We start from the raw sequence: 16,534 nt of genomic DNA on the forward strand, positions 1-16,534 counted from the left end.
ACACAAAACTGTGCATAGGAGGGGCTAGCGTCCCTCAAAAACTACAATTGTGTCAAATTAAAAAAAAAATTTTTTAGAAGAAAGATACAATATATTAATGTCCAAAAACGAACTATAAAACTATGAAACAGTTTTTTTGCAAACTGCCCTGGGACTCCAACGATGAAGAAGAGAAGGGAAGATGGATGCATGGATAAGATGGTTTCAGGGAAAGCTGTTGTGTGTTGCCAGTCATTTCATGATGCAGCATCTGTTTTCCAATGCCTGCCAATGGTACTGCCCTTAATGTGCCTCTGTGGTCTGACACAGTGGGTTATAAATATATCCTGATCAAATGCTTAGAGAAGGCATCTGGGGGGACTGGCAGATGTGCAAGTCTCTCCGTCATTAACTAGTGCCTTGGGCAATGGCACCACGGGTGCCAAGGTTTGCGATAAGCTTGTCCCTTTACGCCCCCCCGACCAAAAAAAAAAGAAGACGAGGGAATTGATATCGCTGAATATTCAGATGTTGTTCTGTCACTGCACAGATTATTCATAGGAATAGGCAGATGTTGCTTCACTGGCTCAGCTTTAGGTTGTTAATAGGTGTGAAGGATTTGGGGGAAATGCCTGTCAGAATGCTTTATTCCATAACGTGATTATCATTAGTCTAATCTGAGTTTTCCGCTGTTATCAGAGCAACAGGTTAATCCTGTTGGGTGTTGAGACTGTTTTTGCTTCCACCCGTTTATGGGAATGACACACCCATCAGTGACGTAGAGTCTGTGGGGGGCAGGGCCCCCATGAGGATTATGAAAACTATTCGTCCCTGCCACCCATTATGTGAGGACACAAGACTTTGGTACAGATAAGCACAGCTTCTATAGCTATCACCCATCGCCTGAACATGTGGCACACACTTATCAACCCCGCTTGCCAAACAAAACACGTACTTCACACACCATGATCACTACTTTAGTGGTCAGTTGATAGCAGAATCAGGTAATGGTGCCACAACAATAACCTGACGGAATAACAACTCAGATTTTTGACTGGGATAACAATCCCAGTCCAACGCAACCTTTTGATTATACATATATATATATATATATATATATAAAATACTATAAATGGGTGAAATCGCTGACTGTGGGTGTGTGCGAGATATTTAAAGAACCGACGGACCGACTCAGTGTTGCCATCGCCAATAGGGCAGCACTGAGTCGTTATATAACTTAAACTCATGTAAATATTTGAATATGTTCCCCATGACCACACTGAAACCACCAATGCATTTATCCCTTAATAGAAATAATGGGGAATGTTATGCCAATCGGCACCAGGGTATCACATTAGATGATTGACACAGGGGTGAAAAATGGGTTACAAAATCGTGGGATAAAAAATATATATATATAAAAAAAGAAATGTGTGGGGGAGGGAATCATGTCTAAAATGGGGAGAAAATGGGTGAAAAGTTAAAAACAAAACACCGGGCAGGGCAGGGTGATCAGCACCACGGACAGCGCATGTCCCAGACAGGAGCTAAATCGGGGCTTGTTCTGGAACATGTCTATATACCTTAGACACTGTGTGCACTTAAATATCACCTTTACATGTGAGAATGTCCCCTTTTTGCCTTTAAAATAGAGGTTGTTACCAAGAGAGAAGCACAAACTCTGGGAAAGGTATACAAAGCATATTGAAGGAACAAACACCCGGGACCCGTGAAACTGACAGCTTTAAAATAAATGTCTACTACCCCTGTTCAGGAAGCATTCAAGTTTTCTTTGGCCACCGCTGACCTCTCTACCTTTCTGTTTTTGCCATTGAAGTAATTAATACTCATCCACATCACCTGATCATTAGGTGGAATGTGGCATTAATGTCATATTCAATGTGGTGCATATAGTCAAGCATCTGATTATTTATTTAGGCATGTTTTTCCTCTTGTATAACACTGTAGATAACGCTGGTTTCATGTTTTTTGTAATGACCTTCCCCACAGCAGTACAGGACAGAGAGAGAGAGTGTGTGTGTGTGTGTGTGTGTGTGTGTGTGTGTGTGTGTGTGTGTGTGTGCGTGCGTGTGTGTGCGCGCATGTGCATGTTACTGATGGATTTACGAGGGTGCAGACTTGCAAACACCAACTCGGTACTGCTATATCCAGCATCAGGGACCGGAGCTCTGCAGTGTCACTAGCTCTACTGTCATGTCGCAGTGTGTCCACAGTCCACATAGGTGGTGCTTCCCCTCCTAGCTGTGCCTTGGGTTGACTCCCACAGTGTCAGTTCACTCTCCATCAGTTCCGGGTGCCTGACACCGTGCCCAGCCATGAGCCTCATTCTTCTCTCAGTGACTTTGTCCATGACCGGAAGGCCCCCGTAAAAGTCCACGTTTCTCATGTGGTTCTCCCATGTGACATCAAGTGCCATTCGTAACATTCTTGTGTAGACGTCATCCAGGGCCTTTTCCCGCTGTACTCTCTCTGGCCCTTACAGCAGTACTAATCCTATTGTAGTCCAAGGCTTTCCAGACCCTCCGGGCCAGGGGCCTTCAGATAGTGTTCTGTCAAGGCAGTCGAGGTGCCAAAATAATTTAAGTCCTTGACTAATTCGCACTGGCAGTAGTAATGGTTCTGTCCTCCTTGTTGAATGTCATTAGTTTTGTTTTCTAGGGGGCCTTCCTGCACATTCTGCTGCCAGTTGTAGTTTGCCAGTAGTAATTAGCAAACTAACTTGACTTTTTACCCCAGTTTTTAGCCATTTAGACGTCTATTAGACTACAGAAAATGCTCAGTGGGTAGTATACAGAAGGCAGGGCAGCTGCAGTGTCTTTGGGCCATAATAAAGTGGGTTTTTAGCACTGTTCCTCATTTTGCTGAGGACCCCCTGCTGGTTTAGTGAATATCTTGCTCTCCAGTCATTATAGACAGACAGACAAGTGAGTGCTCGCTGCAGTGAGCCTACAAATACTGCTGTAACAATGCTGGACCCCTTGAATGGGACCTTGGAGACCACACGGTGGCCCTGGTGTGACTACTCTCATGGCCCCTGAACGTCCACAGTCCACCGACCCACCCTCTAGGCAATTTTAATTAATTTTAATTTTAATCTAGGATAATACAACCGAAATATTTGGTCATGCTTGATGACCAAATGAGCCTTGATGAGTCAATGAGCCTCAAGTCCCTCCGTTGTATTACTAAGTATAGAAGAACATAGTAGTTACAGTATGTTCACTATAATACACACACACTAGTGTACTCGTGTCTTCACACCCATCAGGCAAGCATGCATGCATCAGAAGGCCAGGAGCAAGTTCACAGAGATATCAGTGTTGAGATAAACAGTATCAATGTCAGCACCCCACAAGTCAGCGTTAGCATCCAGATGGATGCATTTCAGAAGCAGATGGAGGAGGGCAGTAATATGGAAGCCGCCAGCAAGGACACCTTAACAGATGACACTGTGAAAAAGCCAGGGGCGGATTGGTGGATTTTTTTAGACACATTTCAAACTGTCACTGTACAGTATGTCCCCCTTCCTTCGCCCGTTCACCAACACTCCACAATGATTTGTTGTTTTAGTTAATTTTATTCTTTGGTTTATAATAATTGTGTTTGTGTCATACTAACATTTCCCCTTATGGGGTTGTGGTTATGTATACTTGCATTGTGCAACATCTGAATTATAGGCCACCGACTGCTCGGTTTAATGAGCAGTTTGTACATCGTACAATTAGAGTTACAGATATACAAATTAAACAAACTCATTGGCCTGCATGCATGTTCTTGTACATGTTTTTGTGCAATGTGTAAAAAAGAAGTTGTGTTTCTGTTAAATCTGCTGTTCTTGAGTGTTAGGCGGACTCAGGCAGCAAATAAATATTTACTTTCAAAATATGACGAGTAAATGACCAAAGTTTATTTCTAGCCAATTTCCAGCTAAACAGCTGCCAACCCACAATGTGTACCCTCACCTACTCACTTTCAATTTTCAATGTGCTGCAAATATGATTTGTTTTATGGCAACCCACCAAAAACGACTTGTTCTCTTCATTGAGTGAGCTAGAGGCAGTGCAATAATTACAAATATTTCCCCCCGAAATAAATGTTCAGATCACGCTTCATTGACACTGGGGAATGTGAAAAGGTGAATCATAAATAATGGTTTAATTGTGCTGTTATAGCCCCTCTATATATATATATATAATATAATTGTGAAGGATCCAATAGCAGCATTTAATCTGGTCAGTATGCATAGACATCCTGATCTACAGACTCAGCTAAGCCATTAGGACTGCATTTAGGACTAGGATGGAACACAACATCACATCATCAGCTGTGCAAGTGAGACCAGTTGGGCCTCATCTTAATAGCAGGGTAACCACAAAACCATTAATTCACCGGCCATATATTCCAGCACCACTGAGAATCTCCCAGACGCCGTGTGACATGCTGTGTCCTTGTGAACAACAGCCGTTGCTATGTTCCCTGGCACAGAACAAGCATCAAGCTGAGGCCTTAGTTGCTAAGGGCAACAAGGGTGTCACTTTGGTCTGGCTCGTGGATTAAATGATGCAAAGGAATTACTCAGCAGGAAGTAATGTGTCCTGAAAAATCTGCATATTCAATTAGGTTATTACCTTTGCGTTTTGGACTGCAGTCATTATCTTTCTGCCGTCTCTTCCCTAAGACAGGGTTTGCCTCTGGGTAGTCCTACTTGCAAGGCGTGACCAACAGATGAGTGAAATGGCATGCACAACACACATTCCTGTGAGGATGCCAATTAAATTAATTTTCAACCTCAAACCAGCCTTCTGAGACAGGAAGCATTATGATTCCATGGGGAAAGTAAAGTACAAGAGGATATCATTTTGACACCAGTTGGGAAATTAAATCGTTCCACAGATTTTCTGTTTGGGTCTCTCCAGTCTCCATACGTATCTGGAAGCGAAGAGAATGTAGGCTACCACAGTTTTTTAAACAAATGTGGTATTGTATTTTTAATACTGTACATTATTTCAAAATATGTTTAAAATATGTGCATTGGCTCATCTTTTAATGATGCACACTAGTTTCTAAATGTGAATTTATGCATAAGATGAATGCACGTCAGTTTTAATTGTGTGTGCGTGCGTGCGTGCGTGCGTGCGTGTGTGTGTGTGTGTGTGTGCGTGTGTGACACAATCAGTTGTTCTATTGTTAACAATAGAGCAAAATCATTCAGTGTTTGTAATGACAATTATGTGTATCCTGGTCCATTATTCATTACTAGTGTGTTCGCCAGTTTTGTAGGCCCCCCACCACCGTGTGCGTGCGCGCGCCCATGCACACACACACACACACACACACACACACACACACACACACACACACACACACACAATAGGACAGGTATAGACTAACATTACAGGTGAGGTGACCGGCCACACAATTAAATTATTCAATTAAATATATTAGCAAACAAATATTTCAATCAATCATTTAAACCAGCCTTTCAGCACCACATGCAGACAGCACCAGCTGCCAAGCTCAGTGTCCATATATTCATCAATAAACAACCTGCCCTGACTTGGGCACAAAAACAAAACTACCACAGCCTGATGTCTCCAAACTATCAAACATAAAAAATAAAAAAACACAGCTCATTATATGTCTTACAAAACCACAGCATGGAATGGATGTGGCTGTTGCCAGAGTACTCACTCATTAGAAGGTGACAAACAACCTGCCCTGACTTGGGCTCAAAAACAAAACTACCACAGCCTGATGTCTCCAAACTATCAAACATTCAAATATAGCATTATACACTAACAAAGCTTGTACAAAGATTATATATTCCACTTCCACAGAATGTCCATAACCATCAAGAAAAACACAGCTCATTATATGCCTTACAAAACCACAGCATTAATGAATGGAATGGATGTGACTGTTACCAGAGTACTCCCTCATTAGAAATAAGCCCTCGCTCTGCAGCTCTCAATAGAAAGCGTAGCCAGTCCACTGAGTCTCTTGTCCCATGCTGCTCCTTAAATAAGTCTTTATCAACTTGAGCTTGGAGAATGAGTGCTCTGCACTCACTGCAGTGACAGGTATGGTGAGATATAACATTAACGCAGTGCAAACATCAGTAAATGATGCCACTATATGTGTCCCTGTCAGGGCTAACTGGCACATGACAGCACAGTCCTTTGCAATTTGCAACTCTAGATTTATTATAATGATGCATCTGCTTGTATTAAACGACATTAAACTCACCAACATTGCAGCTGTAGGGAAAGCTTGAATATCCACTTTCAAACTGCAAAGCTTTTGTTTCATAAAATTACACCGAATATTTTTCCCACTCAGCTCTGCACTTTTGCACTCCTTTTTTTAGTTCTATCTCACTACTAGAACTTTCTGACTCTGAGGTAGATAAGATTGTTGGCACTTAAGTTGGCTGTCAACAACAGCATCCATTTGTTTTTTCAATGTTGTGGACCGGAGCGTGGTGAAATAGTTGCTAAGATATGATACTGCATAATGATTGGCTCTGCTGTATGCCTATGAAGAGTACTGACCAATGAGCTGTGCCTAGCGCCTTGCTAGACACCAGGTTCCATGTCTTCCTCCTGTTCCCATAGCTGAGCTAGCTGCCCCTTCTGCTTGTGTGTATGTGTGTGTGTATGTGTGTGTGTGTGTGTGTGTGTGTGTGTGTGTATTCACAAAACAGCGCCCATCAGCTGTTTCTTTTCTTTTTTTTCCCTTCCCCTCATGGGCCCCTAGGGGGCGCTGGGCCCCAGTGCACTGCACTGGCTGCACTGCCTTTTCCTACGCCGCTGGTGTTCGCTGTTCATGTTTTCACGTACAAATTTATCTTGAACTGGGATTTCAGATAATGGTCCATAGATTGTGCTACCATACTGTAAAGTTTCATAAGCATATGACGCTGCATGTATGTATTGGGGGCAAAATAAATTTCACAAAATGGCAATTTTCAATTGGTTTCAATTGGTTCAAACTGTGTTAAACAACACACAGACGTGACACAGAAGGGTGTTCAATAGCACTGATTTATGAAAAATTAAATAAATCAAAAACCTCAAAAATGGAGTTATGAGGTTTCCTCCTGACAGCAACGATATACAGTTTTACACAGATTGGTGCAGTTATAGGTAAAAACACGAATTGGCCATGCAGTTAAAGCGCCAGCATGAGGTTGATTTGAAAATGCTCAAGTGGCATTTCATCCTCAGCCTAGTGGGAATGTGCATGCTAAATCTATTGGAGCAGAGGTTCAGTGGCATCCAGGAAGTGTGTGTGCACAGTTTGGCTGTGATCAAGCCAAAGGTGCCAGATAATTATGTTCACAGACGGACACACGGACAGACAGGGTGCAAAACATACTCTCTCCCCATTCCTTTAGCCCGGTGAAGACAATTAAGTGGTTAAATTGATCTTACATTAACAAAATTTGGCTAGGGACCCCCTGGGCGTCCCTGGATGCCACTTTGAGAACCACCGCTGTAAAGGCATCATTCCATATAGAGTACCTGTACGTGAACGGGGTGACAACACTGGAAGCAATGACACATTAATTGTCTCACTCCTCAACATTTTCTGTAGTTATTAACTCAAGTAATTGTTCTAAAACCTACCCAAGTGGATAAAGTAGAAAATTACAATGTGTGAGAAATAGGACAATTATTTGAGTTATTAAGTAATTATATTATAAAATGATTCATCATGAACCATTACACAACGTGCCAACCCATTGCCTGTTTTGAAAATGCCTGACGTTCCATGTTACTTTTTAATCAACACAAAAACGGGCAATCTGATTACAGACCAAGTCAAGTCAATTTAACACGGCAGGGACGCTGGGGGCTCTGTGGGCGTGTTCTCTACTCATCTACCCTAGCGGCGAAGCGGCCTGCTAACAGTAACACTTCATGCATTGAAGTAAGCCTGAGCTCAGTTCTGGGCTCTCCCCAGGTTGGAGGGAGAGTAGTGCCCAGGATTACAGTTTAGGCAATTGGCACCGGGTGAATAATGGGTAACAAAAATCGTGGGATTAAAATAAAAATAAATAAAAAAGAACTAGTGTCGTGGAGGTGCTGACCACGGTGCAAAAGATTGAAGATGAAAGGAAGAGGCCACACGACTCATTGCCACGATGCAATAAATGTATTGACAACCCAACGTTTCAACCAACTACGGTCTTATTCAGGGACTTCCCTGAAGTAGTCACTGGGTGAATGGCTAGTGTGCTGCAATGTCTCAGGTTCAGACACCTGTCAACCTTTACATGCTTCTGGCTGCCATCAAAGTAAACTGCATAAAATACAATTATCTATGACACTTACTTCTGATAGAAGACTGTATGTTTTACCGTTACGCAAATAATTCGAATTAGAAAACTAATTTGGCGTTATCTCGACTTCTCAGATAAAGACCAGAATTTGTTCTTGCTACCTACAGAGGCTGTCAATGACAAAAAGGCCTTAATTATTCATAACATGCTGAGTGCTGTGTCATCGCATGTTGCTTGGAAACTGTTAACAGTATGCAGTCAACATTATGCAGTGTAGTTCACTGGACCATGTCCCTAAAGGTATAGAAGGAAAATAATAAGGCAATATCCTTGTATCGCCATAATATTTCATATTCAGTTTTTCTTACATAATTGAATGCTATCTGTCAGTTTATACTTCGTTGTACGACACACAAAAGTTGCTTCCCAGGATATAAAACATGCAAACTGGAAACAACAAATGAATTAATAGTGTTTCCCAGAATGTATTATATATAAGTAGTAAGTGATATAGCTCTAATGTCTTCTACTCAATTAGTGGACCCTTTCCAAACCCCAATTAATTAATCGTCAAGACAAGACCTTGATCTTTGCGCAACACACTGCATATTGAATGCATAATGAATGATGTTCACCTCTCCAGCACACCATAATGACAGACAGAAGTTATGCTTCATGTTGGAAGTCAATATTATTGGCTTGTATACAGAAATAAATATGAAAACAACCGTATACAGAAATAAGAAATATGAAAACAACCAACTCCAGAGGGTTACTGACAACAGTCTTCCATCTGAAATTCATATTTTATTTATTCTGTATAATATTGTTGTGGTCAGGCAGCAACCTTGTATCTCCATTATTTTATGTTTTTTTAATGAATGCCCTATTTTATACTTTGGTATATGACAGTGTACTGCAAACTTTTAAAACATAGTGGAAATAGCAACACAGTACAAGCTCATATTGTAGATCTGATTCATGTTTCTCCTGTTTAAGTTTGACTCAGTTTGGGATGTCAGGTTTGGTTAAGTCTGTCTGTGTTTTTGAGGGGCACTAGCCCCTCCTATATTCAGCTATTAGTGTAGATTTCCGTCTTACAAACAAACAATTCCCATTGACAATGAATGGAGATTTTACGTCATAGTGTCTGAGCAAATCGGCTTTTCCGTCCTACATAAACATAAAATTCCCATCTGACAATGAATGGAGAATTTTACGCCAAAGTGTCTGAGCAAATCAGCTTATTGGCTATTTTTGTCCTACACAAAGATTAAAGTCCCTTTGACAATGAATGGCAAATGTTACGTCATAGTGTCTGAGCAAATCGGCTTATTGTCTATTTTACGTCATGATGTAAAAACGCTAGATGGCTACAGTGAAGGGCGCCGTTTTTATTGAGTTCAATTGTTATATACCGAGTGAGTGTGCGAGAGACTGTCTCGCACTGACTTCTCGCACTTATCACCAAAATGAAGGATTTATGTACGAAAACGTCGGGTCGGGTTCAGGCAGAATTTTGATTATTATTACAAAACATACATTATCCCTATATAGCTACACTTTGGCTATTTGAAATACGATGTGGCATGTTGTGAGCTTGTGGATCTGCTATCTTCAAAAGATTTTCATGCATTTTGAAAACTTGTGAAAATGGGACATTCTGCATATACTGTAATGGATACTTTTTACTTTTGGTACAGAGTAGACTAATAGGCTTAGTTGTATGTTTAACATTGTCATATTGATACTTTTTAACAAAAAAAAAAAAACGATTAGTACGTTTTCCACCACTGTATGGTCCATTGGTAAATTGTCCAAAAAATATGCATATCTCCTTTGTGCAGTCTTTTCACCTGGGGCAATGATGACTGGGGCAACAGAATGGGACTGTGACGGAGCAGTGTTAACAGATCATTTCAGCACATCCGCACAGCCCTGGGGAGGGAATTAAACTTAAATTGAAGGCAGTATCTCAGTTCTGCCGGTGGTCTGTCTGTGGTACTGTCTAGTGGAGCCTGCACAATTATTACAGGAATAACCGCTAACTGTGCACACTGCTACAGTGTCTATAGGAGGCCAGATTTAAGCATTTGAGTTACCTGGGAATTTCACATTTTGGGGAACATTATACATTACTATCAACTATGACTATAGTATATGAATGCATACAGTAATAATAGATACTGTATGGTTAAAAAAATAAGTATTTTGCAACTAATGCATGAACAGTTGCAGGCGTACGATTGAACGAATCACCAATCTAATCTTACTAGCACATTGATAAAGAAAATAATATTAATGCATTGCTCAAAATAAACATTAAAGGATGATGGTTCGAGTTTAACGCATTAGCCTTTTAGTTAGGCTTTAAACTTAGTCCATTTGCAAATTATTGCTTTCTTTCCAACTTACTCTACTTAATACATCAAGATCCTGCCCCTTATGTTGCAGTTTAAATTAAGGTATAGCTTTTGTTTTTATCTTCTTGTAAACCAGCTTAAACTGTTCAGTCTAGCTCAGCAGTGGAGATAGAGAGTCAGCCCTTGGGCCCAGGGGGTACCTGACTGATAGTTCACATGGGGCGAGAGAGAGAGAGAGTGTGTGTGTGTGTGTATGTGTATGTGTATGTGTATGTGTATGTGTATGTGTATGTGTGTGTGTGTGTGTGTGTGTGTGTGTGCGCGCGCGTGCGCGCGCGCGCGCGTGCGCGTGCGCGTGCGTGTGTGTGTGTGTGTGCGTGCGTGTGTGTGTGCTTTAGATACTAGAATACAAGCCCCTAGGGTGTGGGTATATTTCTCGATCAGTAGCAGCTGCCTGCAACCATAACAATGACCACTCTTCTTTAACCACTCCTCTGATACGAGCGGCCCTCCAGATATCATATGTCAACGCTGCTGTCCCTCTAACAACCCCACTGATGCATCTGCATGTTGTTCTCACGTAAGAATAGAATCAATCCCCCCCGGCCACTGACACAGGACGATACCTTACCCTCGAATATATAGTATAACTCATGTGCAAATCTGTGTACACATGATGTGACATATATACTGCATCAATTATCCAACAATATAACACCCTGCATTCTGTTCATGCTGATAATATACTAGATACAAATTAGACTGGACACGCCGCTGGCATTTCATTATAGGTGAAAGAAATAAATACTACTAGGTCTACTACTGCTACTACTACTGCTACTACTAATAATAATATTAATGAGGCTAATTTGAAAATGTTAACACATTCCCTCTCATTACGGCGGGATCATGAGGTCAGTGCCAGTCTAATGTGCGAAATATAAGTAGAAGAAAGAGATCCTGGGCAACCAGGAAGTGCAGCCCCCCACCACACTAAAGTGTGGCAGCCTCTAGCCTGTGGACGACCCGCGACGGAGTTATTTTGATTGGCGCGATGTTCATCATGGATTTACTGTATAAGCCCCCAAACCTCGGATTTTGTCTCATTTTGAGCAGAAAAACGAGGAATAAACACGTGCAAGTGCACGTTGGATTCGCATTTAGGATTATTATGGATTAATGCCAATTAATCAAATCTCATAATCTCGTTTTGGAACAGTGGGTACAATAGCTATTCACGATATTTTCTCGTTAAAGCACAGATCGTGTTAAAATTAAATAATAAAAACTACAAAAATAGAAGATATAGAAGGTCATGTGTTTGTAGACCCACTTTTTGAAGATATGGCTTACTGTAAGTTCATATCAACATGCTGTTTATTGAGATTTTATGTACCTTGAAAAAATAACACCATTAGGCAATTTGCAATAACATGTTTTTATTCATGACACATAATGTTCGCATTTACTTTCCAGTAGACAGTGTTCTTTCAAGGGAAACACTTGCTTTCCCTGCCCTGTCATGTGCTTTTTAAAGAGAACGCTTTGCAATCCTCAGCGTTTATTGATGCTTTCGTAACTTAAATTAACACTGATGATTTGACTGTGTAGGGACTCTAAAGGAGAAAAAAAGAGGAGAATATAGAATAAGGAATCAGTCCCTCTGGTCGAATGTCAAATTTACCCAGAGAGAATGTGCTTAACAAAGGAGGTGTAGTTGATGCAGCCGTTGGCATCCTCCTGTCCAGCCATCAACCTGTCCACCTCGTCTTCTGTCATCCTCTCCCCCAGGGTGGCCAGCACGTGACGCAACTCAGCCCCCATGATGGTGCCGTTTCCCTCCTTGTCAAAGACCCTGAGTCCCTCTACAAAGTCTTCAAAGTTGCCTTGGTCCTTGGCACGGGAGATATGCTGCAGCATGGGCAAGAAGGTCTCAAAATCCACGAGCTTAGAGTTCATTTCCTCTGGCCTCGGCTTACCCAGCACTTTCAGCACATCAGCGTTGGTTGGGTTCTGGCCTAGAGCGCGCATCACGTCCCCGCACTGGGCGAACGTGATCTTCATTTCCCCGGTTGGTGTGCGGTCGAACAGAGTAAAAGCTTCCTTAAATTCCTCAATCTGGTCAGCAGTGTACTCGATAGTGATGTTCTTGGGGTCAAAGTCGGGCTCTTTGGGGACCTCAGGCTCAGGCTCAGGGGTTGGCGCTGGCTTAGCAGCCGGAGCCGCTGCATCCTTCTTAGGCTCTGGTTTCTTGGGCTCCGGTTTCTTGGGTTCAACCTTTTTGGGGGGCATGTTGCGTAGAGATCCCAAGGCGAACCTGCCGAGGAGTGACTGAGAGACAGGAGGGATCGGAGGCAATTTCTAAGCACACAACACCATGGCCTGTACTTTAGCCTTTATATGTAGTTAGTCAGGGGAGGGAAGATGGAAACATGATAAACATGTCTAGAGGCTTACTATAAAAGGAAGAAACCTGAAATAGAACCCGCTCTCAGTGATGTTACCATGAGGTATTGTTCTCAGCTGCTATCATCTAGCCGACGGGGCTATTACTGTCATTAGCGAGAGTCCGGCTGCATTAGTTAAAAAATGTTCTGTCTGTCTCACTGACGGACAAAAGGGATCAGAGCAGAGCCAATGCATCAGTGGATGAGGGAGCCTGACTAAAATAGCTTTGTCTATTGAATATAGAAAATCTGTGATTCACGGAATTCAAGGAAATGACTCTGAACAGACTTTCGCGGTGCTGTTGTTTTCACTAATGTCCAAGAAGAAGTGCTCATATTCTTTATTAAAGTAAAAACTATACCACAATGTAGAAAGAACTTCACTTGAGTGAAAGTACAGTACCAACCTGCATAAAACTATACACATAATGCAGAATTGTGTATTTCACAATAATAGTGGATAGTATTATTTAAGGTTGCAGTTAATACATTTACTTTATGTGCTGCTTCATAGCTTAACCTAATAATACCATAATCATAAAGTGTGCTTTGTAGTGGAGTGGGACAAGTACTATATCTGCCTCTGAGATGTAGTGGAGGAGAAGAATAGGATTTAAAACATTCCAATACTGAAGTATCATACTCATACTTGACAAGATTATAACCCTCTAAGACCCAGCGTTGCTTTTTAGCAACAATTTTATTTTAATTAATTACTAAATTATTATTTTTTTCTGTTCTTTTTTCACCTAAACGTCATCAGTGATGTTCATTGCAATGCCATTTCAATGCAAAATCTATTTTTTGCAAGTAGAAATTAATGCGGGTGTTAGAGGGTTAAGACACTCTGAAATGGTATTAGTAAACCACTTAAGCTCTAAATATTATAATAGAGAACACAGCCGATCTTCAAGCTCAGTTGTAGATCGGCTATTTTTGCCCACATGACCAAAATAGGGATGCCAGGTTGAAAGGGCGTAAAAATGTTGAGGTGTGTAACCATAGATATTTAAAAAATAGATGCCTCATTGGCCGCTGCAGTTCATTGGAGCGATGTGTGTTGGAGGAGGAGCGGAAGAATTTACACTGGGTCCAACTTAACCAATGAAATCCTACATACTTAACTGGATTCTAGGCCCACTCCAATTTCCGCTCTACACCATGTATATATCTGCCGAAAATAGCAGATCTACAACCTCAGTTGTGAGGTTGAAATCTGCCGCATAATTATGTTAGTCAATGAAAATCTAAGAATGTGTGGATGGAGATAATGGTCTGTGTCTGTCTCTGTGTGTGTGTGTGTGTGTGTGTGTGTGTGTGTGTGTGTGTGTGTGTGTGTGTGTGCGTGTCATGAAAAGTGTATTAGATGCAGCACACAATTAGAAGCATCATGTAACCTCACGGCCACACACACACACACACACACACACACACACACACACACACACACACACACACACACACACACACACACACACACACACACACACACACACACACACACACACACACAGGTAACATGATAAATATAGTTGATCTATCCAGTACACACCCTATAAATATATAATATGGCCCTTGGATCTGCACACATGATGCCCTTATACTATATTTGGAAGATGATAAATTAATCAAAGAAAAATCAATTTCATTTGTGCAAGTGAGGGTATGTACACTATAGGATGTGCCTCTGACATAATTCTAATCTATCAAGGCTACTTTCATTCCACAAACACAATGTCATTTATCATCTCAGTTGTGAGTGGCCAAAGCCTGCCATGGTATGATCGCATTTACTTTCCTCCGTTAGCCATGCCAGACCTCTCAATCCTTCATTGTTGAGTATGGAGTCCTTCCACCGTGTGTGTGTGTGTGTGTGTGTGTGTGTGTGTGTGTGTGTGTGTGTGTGTGTGTGTGTGTGTGTGTGTGTGTGTGTGTGTGTGTGTGTGTGTGTGTGTGTGTGTGTGTGTGCGTGCGCGTGCGCGTGCGTGTGTGTGTGTGTGTGTGTGCACACGTGTGTGTACGTGTGTGTTGCACATGTGTGTGTGTATGTATGCACGTACGTGCGTGCGTGTGTGTGTGTGCATGTGAGCGTGTGTGTGTTTGCGTACGCATCATGTTTAGCCAGAAACAATGTTCGTCTTTTTCCTCTTTTGCTTTGTATGCATGATTGAGAGAAGATGAAACCTACATGTCAAATCAATGTGACAAAGGAATAATACACAATAACTAACAACTTTTCACCACTCATGGGCATCTAAACTAAATGTCTGTGTGTCATACCTCATTTGCTAACCTGTTCACTTGAATGAGTTACATTTGCCGGTAATGATCGCTTTCATTTCTCCCACCAATAGTTTCAAATGAACATTAATCCAAATATGACAATCAAGTCCGCTCTCTCAAGAGTGCCAACCCTGCCAAGAGCAATTTGCAATTCTCATACTCAAGGTAACCTCAAGGTTAATCAATAGAGTGTTATTGCATGGATTGAGCAGTCAATTATTACTCCCTAGATCTGCAGCATTCATCTCAGAAGTCACACAGGCGCTCCTTCCACTGACCTCCAAGGCCATCTTCCTAAGCACTGTCCACTGCCTCAATGCACAGACAAGATCTTTAATTCATGGCTCCAGGAACCAGCGTAATGTGGTTGGCCGATCCAAAAATATCTTAATTCATGTCTTGTGATGGGAGCTCAGTTGGAAAAAGTCTCAGTATTACTTGTGTTTTTCATTGAATGTCTATATACATGTATTATACATTATGTAGCTTTTCATTCGTACTCGAAAAATGTTGATGCCGTTATTGTGTTTTTGTACAGAATTACAGAACAAATCCCATGATGTCACTTAAGATTTGGGTTCATCATCATATTTTTATGTTATAAGTATTATACTGTAGCATGCAAGCTACATTCAGAATACTTCTAAACTAGCTAAAACAATGTATAACCATAAATATGAACAACATGTTTTAGATATGCTTATACTACTGATAATATCCTGATATAAAGATATTCCCTTTATTGAGTTCCAGTGAGTGAGCCTTTCATCATTTGCCTTTACAACATGCATGCATGCGTGAATGTGTGAATGTGTGAGTGTGAGAGTGTGAGTGTGCGTGTGCGTGTGTGCACGCACGTGCGTTCAAGCAAACTGGCCAGGCAAAGATCGAGTGAACAGAGACTGTGAGCCCTTAAGCCAGGAGATAAGGCTGGGAATGGGGGCAGACAGACTGGTGGTCTGATGTGGTGGTCTGGACAATGCTAGCTGGGAGCAGCTGGGAGATTGATGGGTATAGGGTTAGGAGGGAGGGGTCGTGGAGTTGGAGGTTAGCATAGCTGTTGATATGTCTGCCATTCCACAGGGGGAAGCTGTGCATGTACGAGAGCAAGAGAGAGAGAGGAGAGAGTAGAGAGGAGAGAGGAGAGAGAGAGAGAG

The 16,534-nt window shown here is 41.7% G+C and overlaps 1 protein-coding gene across 1 annotated transcript; it reads right to left on the reverse strand.

The window, feature by feature from the left end:
- Positions 1-12,066: 12,066 nt before the first annotated feature.
- On the reverse strand, positions 12,067-13,034 carry LOC308309488 (myosin light chain 4). Its single transcript, XM_080755360.1, has one exon. The coding sequence runs from the start codon at positions 12,937-12,939 to the stop codon at positions 12,328-12,330; it is 612 nt and encodes a 203-aa protein (XP_080611486.1). The 5' UTR covers positions 12,940-13,034; the 3' UTR covers positions 12,067-12,327.
- Positions 13,035-16,534: the final 3,500 nt, after the last annotated feature.

The sequence above is a fragment of the Protomyctophum bolini genome (genome assembly GCF_963924005.1).
Source record: "Protomyctophum bolini genome assembly, chromosome: 22".
NCBI lineage: Eukaryota > Metazoa > Chordata > Actinopteri > Myctophiformes > Myctophidae > Protomyctophum > Protomyctophum bolini.

What these genes read in the sequence shown, in the direction of transcription:
- LOC308309488 (XM_080755360.1), bottom strand. Translation starts at nt 12,939, where the DNA reads ATGCCCCCCAAAAAGGTTGAACCCAAGAAACCGGAGCCCAAGAAACCA.